This window comes from Metopolophium dirhodum, chromosome 5 (genome assembly GCF_019925205.1).
Source record: "Metopolophium dirhodum isolate CAU chromosome 5, ASM1992520v1, whole genome shotgun sequence".
NCBI classification, from domain to species: Eukaryota; Metazoa; Arthropoda; class Insecta; order Hemiptera; family Aphididae; genus Metopolophium; species Metopolophium dirhodum.
Window position 1 is genome coordinate 13,954,983 of NC_083564.1, and position 9,571 is coordinate 13,964,553.

Genomic DNA, 9,571 nt, shown 5'->3' on the forward strand with positions numbered 1-9,571 from the left:
AACAACTAGAACACCACTTATATATTATTTCAATATTTGAACACATATTACGCATATAAATACATAAAATACAAAAATACCTATTATTTTTTATTGACGGAAATCACGCAAACACGGTTTAAGATAGAATAACATTATACCACGGTTATAAAGAACTTCTTTATATAATCATTCTTTATAAATTATAATCGTGCATTATACACGTCACACGACAAGGTCTGATATTTCGGCGGTAGAGATTCTTATAAAAAATATGAAAAACTCACTGTCTCGTGGCGTGATCTACTAAATTGCCCCGATAGTCTTAATATTTTTTATTTAGTTAAATAATAATGATATTAAATAATGATATAATAATGTATTATTATTATAACAGAACCTACTTCATAATAATAATTTCTGATTGAAAACATGGATGAATACTTTACAATGTATTTTTTTTTTAATAATGTTAAATTTATTTTTGTTTTGGCATTTATTAGCTTTTTAATCTAATACCTATAATACGAAGTATTAACCAATTTTACAAAGAAAAATAAGTACTTACCATGAACAGACTTGTTTTAATTTCAATTTTTCTATTCCAAACCAAAACAGATTACAAAATGTGAACAATATTATAGCACGAATAATAGGTAATTAATTAATCAATATATAATTAATGCACAATAACCGCAATTTATTATTATAATATCACGGTTGATAGAATTGGCTGGCACGAATTAAGATATCCTTAATGTCTCTTTTTATGTGTATGGCATAGGCATGCGCACGGGGTATGCACTTGCATACACTGCGGGCAGAGGCTTGTTTTAGGGGCCACATAAATAGGCTGAGACAACACTGGACTCTCAGTTCCTAATGTCGACTGGTGGTAAATGATATAGCGATATGGACTTGTTTTTAAATTTACTTTGAGCGGTTCTCAATAATGTAAGGCCTTTTAATAACGCCGCGTGACCTTTGTTGTTGGTAATGGCTATAATAGTTTGGGATATAATATTTAATAATATCTTTATAGGTCTATGATGCATTGATGCCTCATAGACCATTGATATACACGGGCAGCATAGCGGCATAGAACCAACCTGAGTAGATAACCGTGGTTAACAGTGATCAATTCATAAAAAATATCTTCACCATGCGTTAGTAATCATGTTACTTGTCAGAACAGACTAAGATATATAGGTGCATGTATATATATATATATCTTAGTCCATGCTTGTCAGTTATCCTATTCTACGTAAAGAAAAATAAATCCAGCATAATCTTATATATATAAAAATGATTTGCTGTTTGTTAGTCTCGCTAAAACTCGAGAACGGTCGAACCGATTTGAATGAATTTTTTTGTATGCGTTTGGGTGACGCCTCGGATGGTTTAGATTCTCAAATCATCCCCCTAGGTCCAAACAGGGGATGTGCTCAAACGAGGATTTAGAGATTGACGGTGGAAATTTTTGTTTACAAATGGTTGTCATGGGTTTTTAAGCTATTATAATAATAATGGTTGCCGTAAAATCAGAGTATTCATTCAATGCATTTAATTTTTTTGTACACTGTTTTTTGATATTATATGTATTGGTGGTTAATCCAGTAGGTGGAATTAAGTAAAAACGACAAACTTGGTATAACTTTGATACTTTAGAGTTAAATCACACACTTACGTACAAACAACACGGGGTCCGCGATCTAACGCAGGTAGATTGCCTACCTGATAATATACTGCTGCGAGTAAGAATTTTTATTCCGGGCAACAGAAAAGTTAAGATGAATCTAGAACATCATACACCGAATATTAAATAAAGCATTGAACAAAGTTTGAGTCATATACAGTTTGTACATTTAACGGGTAACGAAGTACACGGGATCAGCTAGTAGATAATATAATTTTTGGGGTTCAAAAGACAAGTATTGACAACTTGGTTGTTTCTCCGGTCCTCGATACCACGAAAAAAAAAAAAAAAAGGTTGAATAATGTTTGTTCTATGACACTAATTACAACTTAAAGAAATAGCATATTATGTCACGATTTAAGGAGTTTGTTATAGCATTTATTATAAATATTATATTATTATATAATTTATAATAATTAATGGTTGCCGTGAAATCAGTGTATTCATTCAATGCATTTAATTTTTGTGTACGCTGTGTTTTGATATTATATGTATCGGTGGTTAATCCACCGTAGGTGTATTAAGTAAAAATGACAAACATTTTACTAATAAGTTATAAGGGGGAAAAAAATCGAAAAAACACCAAACACGGGTTCCTCCGCGCAGCATTGAAGTAGTGTTGCGCACATGCGTATAAACGCAAACTTTGGATGGCTATAACTTCCCAAAATAATGGTTTCCTCAAAAAAATGCTAACAGTTTTGAAATCAACGTTAAAAACCACACATTTTGAAATAAAAATTATTCAACCATTGAGTATACCGTAAATAATTCGGTACATTTTTTTTTTTATTGTACTTTGCGATGACGCTGATAACCGCACCAATCGCCAATGTAATCTCTTATCAGTGGCCCACGGTTCCGTCCCGTCCATTGTCCATACTAAATAGTATGTATTATGTAATAATATTAGTAATTTCATTGAATTCATTGTTTAATCTTTAAATTTTAAGTCTGTGGAGGACTCAAGAGGACTCATGAGTTAACTGTTTAATATATTTTAACCTTTACATTTTACTATTACTCTTGGTACCTATTTATCAAAATAATGTCTGAACATTTTATTACACAAGATATAATAGAATGCTCTGATGATGAAAATTACGGTTTTATACAAAACCAGGTAATTATACAACAAATATCATATATTATTTATAGTTACCTACCTAGCAGTGTTGGGTAGTAATGTAACGAAAGTAACGCGTTATTGTAATGGTGTTACTTTGCTAGTAACACGTTACGTAATTTTATTAGAATTATTTCCAAGTAACGAAAATGTAATGGAAATTACTTTTGAAAATTAATTTCTATAGAATAACGCGTTACAGTTTCAAATTAGTACCTACACCTACCTATTGCAAATTCAAAAAAACATGTTTGTCTATTATGCAGGTATTATATTATGGTTACCAATCTAATATTTATATACATTTAATTTTAACACATTACAGTTTTCGATGGTTTTGACATTTGACATGTCGAATTGCACCTAAATCACGAAACAGTTTATTAAATTTGTTATTTAATTTGATTCCTTTAAATAGGTTTCCTATGAATAGCTTGTGTGGAAGACTTAGTTTTATACGATCCTATTAACTTTTCAGGTTTTATAAAGAATTTGTTATTTGTATGTTCAATTTGGCTGCAAAAGATAATTGCCAAGAAATTAAAATTTTTTTTTTTTTTTGAAACGAAAGTAATGAGTTACTTTTCTATTTGAAAAGTAATTTCATTAGAATTTTATTTTAGTAACAAGTAAAGTAACTTAATTACATTTATCTCTTAGTAACGAGTAAAGTAACTTACCCAACACTGCTACCTAGTTTAATTTTGACTATGAAATGTAGGTATGTTATTTTCATAGTTTCATTTTCTATGAAAACTGTAATAAATAATAGACTATGGACGTTATACTGACTAATACATTTTGAAGTTGAGTAAAACAAGAAATTCAAATTCAAATCTGAAAATTCTTAGCATCTTGTTTCTGTATTTGATTTATTAGTTTTTACAATACATTTCAAACCAATCAATCAAATTGAATGCTTATAATTTAATTATGTGGTTATAGTACAATAAAATTATTATTTAAACATTATTTCATATTTGTGTATTATCAACAATAGTATTGATACTGTACCTATGGCAACAAATCTTAAAACAGCCATATGTATAAAAACCTCGGAGTTATATAATAGTTTAATTAATATTTATCCAAAATTTAAAATTTTATTTTTACTTGATTACATTTATTGTGTACCTAGTAGGTATTGTTAACACTTATGTTTAAATATGTTTTTAATTTGTAGATGAATAATGAATGTTATCCTGAACCATCTGAAATTTATTCGCTGTACAAAACTTTGGAGTCAGCTAATGTTACATCTTTAAAACTAGAGTGGACTTGTCCTGGACGAAGGGAATTAACACCAGACGATAGTCAAGTATCTCAAAGTAGTACTAATGAACTTTGTGATATTGCAGAGTATGATAGACTTGTTAAATATTTCAACTAATTTATTTAAAAAATTACAAAATACAATTTATTATAGGTCACTGGATCAATCTGATTTTGATTTTGAAGAAGACATATCACATATGAACTTAAATCGTATGGATGGTAAAAAAGAATTAAAAGGAAGTGCTAAGAAGAAGACTACTAGTTTAGATGCAGTCTTATCAAATATGGCTAGACATCAAAAATTAGACAATATGCTTGATGAAAAATTTGATTCATTATAAAATATAACCATTTTAGGTAAAGTTAAGTTTAAATCTAGATTTGCTGCACAAAAACTTACAATTTTACTGTTTTTGTGATAAAATTAAATATGTACACATTTTAGTAAGGCAACAAATTAGTATACATCTACCAGTATATGTTATGTGACCTTTTCCAAATGGTTTAAAATAATTAAAATTGTATCACAAAATAATATTTTAAATTATGTCAGACAGTTAATTGAGATGTAAAAAAAAAAATTTGGTACATTTTAGTTTAATACTTATAATATTTTAGAACAATCTAATGTTAAACGTCAAATTACATACCATAAGCCATTGATTAAATATAAGTATGTTTAATATTTTAATCAATGTATCAACATTATTTTTTCAAAATATCGAAATTGTTAATTTAGAAATAATTTAGTTACAGTTTAATTTAATTTAATTATTTTTTTCACAATATTTAAAAAGTAATAGAAATTATTTGAAATTACAAATTAAATAATTTACATATCCAATGTAAAAAAAATATGTTTTAGATTTGTTGAAGCTGATATATTAGATTAAACTAGTGTTATGGGAGTCATAGAATATTCTACAGCATCCGATCTAAACATAAAAAAAAGCCGTCTGGGATGCTCTGTATGTAAAAAAAAGATTAATAATGATAAACCAATTGAACATTTTTCATCAAAACCCTGGATTGATCAAAAACATTTAAAAAACAAGGTGTCTGACAAAAAAATTAGAAAATGTGAATATATTAAATTTTCACCATGTGTAACATTAAGTCCTAAAATTAGTGAATGTTACTGTAATCGTATGGAACAAACCAAAAATGAATCCTTTCCAAAATTAATATGCTCAAAGCGTTTTAAAACCCCACATCTGACAGATGTTGACGAAAAGTGGTTGAATGAAATTATTGAATTCAGACGTCAAAATTGGTTTGATTGTCACGCTGATTCATCTATTGATGGAATTTGTGTTCAAAATATTATTCCTCTAAGTAAGTATATTGGTTACACAGACTAGATTTATGTTGCTCAAATTTTTGACTATAAATATAGTGGACTCTGCTTAATGTGAGCACATTGGTACCAAACTCATTTGCCCACATAAAACGGTTGGCCATATAAACGGAAATTAATAAGTCGGTATAAATTGGAATTGGGGCCAGACAATTTTACAATATTACGCTGATGCCTTTTGTCACACATAAGGCAGAATCCACTGTAAATTAAAAATATATTATATTATATAATACTTTCTAATATATAATATTTTATATTACTATTGATACCTACTTTATTACTATTCATTATGCTTTTACCAAGTATATTTAACTGGTTTTAGATTCTGAACTGAGCGATAAATCATAAATTTATTGATTTTTAACTTAAAAGGTGGTTTTTTGTAACAAGTTAGATATAGTTATAAATCTATCTATTGAATCAAAAGTTCAAAATTTGCAGTACTTTTCTTAATAATTGGGAAAAAACAAAATAAAACCAGTTTTTGACGAAATCAATATTGTTTGTTTCATGCTTGGTGTATTCTCTCTTGTAGATACTCTACATTTTTACTAACTGTTTTTTTTAGGATTTTCTGTACATGAAAAAATGTTCAAAATATTTTGACAGTGAGCTATTTGCAGTGATTTTATTTTTTTAAATTGTTAGTTTTTTGTTTGAAATGTTGATAAAAAAACTTTAATGGGTCAAAAAATGTAAAAATTGAATACAAGGTTTCTCATAGCTCATAAGTAGTTAATCCTCATACTGTTCCAAAAAGATCTTAAAAATGTACAAACAAAGTTTTTTTTTCAAATTTAGACTAGATTAGATATTTAAGTTAAGGATAACATTTTTAGTTATTTTATTTAGTTGTAATTTATTTAAAATTATTATTAGTGGCCTCGTAAGCACTTGAAACTTTTAAAGTAAATTATTATATTTTATACACATTGTCGTTTTCAGGCAAAAGTAGTTTAGTTTACTGTATTACTATTAGTAGAATAATTTACATTCATAGCAACATAAATATATCATTATGATATGATATTATCATATAATATAATATTTAGTATAATATTCTGTCAGCCTGTCTTCGCTCTGCATCATTTTTTCGTATTCAATGTTTTATCATTGAATTTAAATTCACAAAAACATCCATTACAGATACCGTCATAACGCCTAATGTACAGCTGAGTGGTACCCACTTGTCCACTTTTTTTTTAAATATTTGTTTTTTATATAATATATTATATATACGATTAAATTTAAATTATGATTGCAGATATTTTTAACAAACACAAACTAAATTGTAGTCATCAAAATAATTCAATATCATTAACTTCTATTGATGATAATGAACTAAGAACTGGAAATCCATTTGCATATTTGGAAGATATTAATGCAGTTAAAAAGCACCTAAATGAACATAAAAAAACTACAGCTCCTAAATTTGCTGGTAATAAATCAATATTAAATTAAGAGGTAAACACTCTAATCTCATATGTTGTCTCTGTCTTACAAACGGTCAACACAGAAAATTAGTGTTCAGCAGTTCCAATTTTGTGTTGTTATTAGAGTGAATTGACTAATTATCAAACTTAATTATAATTACATTATATTATGTGTTCTTGTTGGTTTTTATATTTTAATGTTTAAGCGAGATGAGGATTTTTAAATTATGTATCTATAGTACCTACTCATAACTTTATAAAACATTAAAATATCATAAACCCAACAAGACAATAAAGAAAATGTTTTTTCCTTTAAGTTTGATGATATAAGTCAGTTCACTTTAATATTTATAGCTAACAACACAAAATTGGAACTGCTGAACTTATATTTTGGAGTTATGTGTTAATAAGACGGTGACAACACATACACCATGTTCTCTTGACTTGTGTAATAACTTATAACAATGATATTATGTTATATGGTGTAATGTCTAACGTCTAACACCATAATATGCTTAATTTAAATAATGTTTATATTTTATAAAATTAACTACCTTTAGGTAAAAAAAAAAAAAATTCAAATGCAGTTTATAAACCTTGGATACCACCATCATCATCATCATCATCAGTTCATTATAAATTTGAATTACTTGATTTAAGTTAAAAATAATAATGTATTATGCTTGAAATATTTTTTTTTGTTAAATAGAAAACTAATTATTGTTAAGATAACCTATGAATATATTAAACAACATAATAAACACTGCAGTATCATTGTATATTACTAAATTTGTATTTACATAAAGAAAAAAATATGTTGCAACAAATATTATTTTAAAAGTAGGTAGGTATACAACAATGATAGGTATGTTCATATTATATATTATAATAATTAGTGCTGTGCAATTAAATGTGTATGAATTTGAAGTTCTTATGTTATTGAATGCTATACTTGACAACTGTTGACAACTCAACACTCACAAAAATACATTTTACTAACTAGACAATATGAATCTAAAATTTAAAATAAATATAAATAAAAAAAGGTAGATACATATAAACAATTATTTTAAATTTTGTTGAAACATAATGTTGTTAAAATGAAATTAGTACACACTTTCAGGCACTAGGGATAGGAATTGCATACCATGACTGTTTCGTCAAGTGTCAAAAGATATTGGAATATGCTAAATGCCCTCTGATAGTTTAGTTTGTATGTGCCTATAGAAACAGTACTTCATTTTCACACGCTATACTTGATAAATATTATAGAAGATGAAAATGGTAATTACTTGAGTACCTAAATAAGTATTACATCTATTACATTGAAGCACCAACTGGTTTTGAGATTATGGTAGTCTCCTTTATTTTTAAATAATTATTGGAGCATAACAGCATTACATCAATAATAATCAGTCAAAGTATGCACAAAAAAATAAAAATAATTTAGGTTTTTAAATAAATATATATTCTTAGTTTGTTCTGGAATAAACATAAAAAATGTTTGTAATGTGAACATTACGTTTGGCCATCACGGGACCTGGAGAGTAGAAAAATAATAGTTAATACTGCTGTTATTACAATTAGCCCCGAATGCGGTATCTCAATAAAATGTCTATTTTTATCTATAAATCAATCCACCTTGCTATAAATTAAAATATTTAACCGTGTGATAAATAGACAAATACTAGGTAATGACAAGCGTTGACGACTTGAAGCGTCTGTATAAGTTTTAGAACAATAATTTTATAGCGTGTTCTGCCTATGCCCTATACTATAATAAAAGTATAAAACTCTTAAATAAGAAAAAATCTTAAAAACGTCACGTTGGCTGTGGTAACGTGCTAACGTCAAACATGCAACTATTTACTGTATACCAGTGACCCCGGGTATAAATTATATCCATCTCAATTCACTATATTATTATGCGACCAATCCAGGGGGGTGGCGACCGATCCCACCATAAGTCTACATTTTTTAAATTTAGTTAATTTTTTGTACACAGACACAAAAATCAATTATATATATGTTAAGTTTTTGTTTAGCAAGCGGTATTCAAGACTAAAATGTTTTCGCCCCACCCTCCCCCCACGGAATTGACCTGAAGCCGCCCCTAGGTCGACCACCGAGACTAAACAGTAAATAGTCAGACGTGGCCACTGGCCAGTCGATAGTCGGTACCGTTACAGAATTACAGAATTACAGAATGATCTGTACATTCTGTACCTCTGTCCTATGAGTTCTGTGGTACCATGTCATAACCGAATCGATCTTATCTCTTTACTATGAAGCATGAATCGAATCACTGAGATAGTGTCCACTGTCCAGTGAATCTCTTCTTGGATTTCACCGGCACTTGCCAGTAGTTGCCGCTCGGGCCGGTCAGCCGTCGACATCCGTGGTTCTTATAATGTTTTTTGTACGGACGTCGGACACGACTCACGAGTGACGAGGAGCTCAAGAAAGATACTTGGAACCGTTGGAATTGGAACTTGGAAGTGTCAAGTTGCCACTTGCCAAGTGACAATTTGGAGTAGTCAGTACTCAGTCTCAGTGGCACACTGGCGTCTGTCACAGCGGCGCAGTAGGGTAGTTAGGTAGATCAGGAAGACAGGACTAATGACTGGTGAGTGGTGACTGGTGGTCTGAGTGTCTGAGTGTCTGACTGTCTGAGTGAGTCTGACCATAGGGCATAGAACAAT

At 28.9% G+C, this 9,571-nt stretch overlaps 1 protein-coding gene across 5 annotated transcripts; it reads left to right on the forward strand.

The window, feature by feature from the left end:
• The first annotated feature begins 2,522 nt into the window (after positions 1-2,522).
• LOC132944250 (uncharacterized) lies at positions 2,523-7,796 on the forward strand. Of its 5 annotated transcripts, none has more exons than XM_061013499.1 (4): positions 2,523-2,798; positions 3,985-4,160; positions 4,228-4,433; positions 6,701-6,882. In XM_061013499.1, the coding sequence occupies exons 1-3, from the start codon at positions 2,724-2,726 to the stop codon at positions 4,415-4,417; spliced, it is 441 nt and encodes a 146-aa protein (XP_060869482.1). In that variant the 5' UTR covers positions 2,523-2,723; the 3' UTR covers positions 4,418-4,433; positions 6,701-6,882. The 5 variants fall into 5 exon arrangements, with proteins under 5 accessions (XP_060869482.1, XP_060869481.1, XP_060869480.1 ...); XM_061013498.1 differs by lacking the exon at positions 6,701-6,882 and adding an exon at positions 4,942-5,075 and having other exon boundaries at positions 2,524-2,798; XM_061013496.1 differs by lacking the exons at positions 2,523-2,798; positions 3,985-4,160 and adding exons at positions 4,942-5,411; positions 7,432-7,796 and having other exon boundaries at positions 4,295-4,433; positions 6,701-6,877.
• Positions 7,797-9,571: the final 1,775 nt, after the last annotated feature.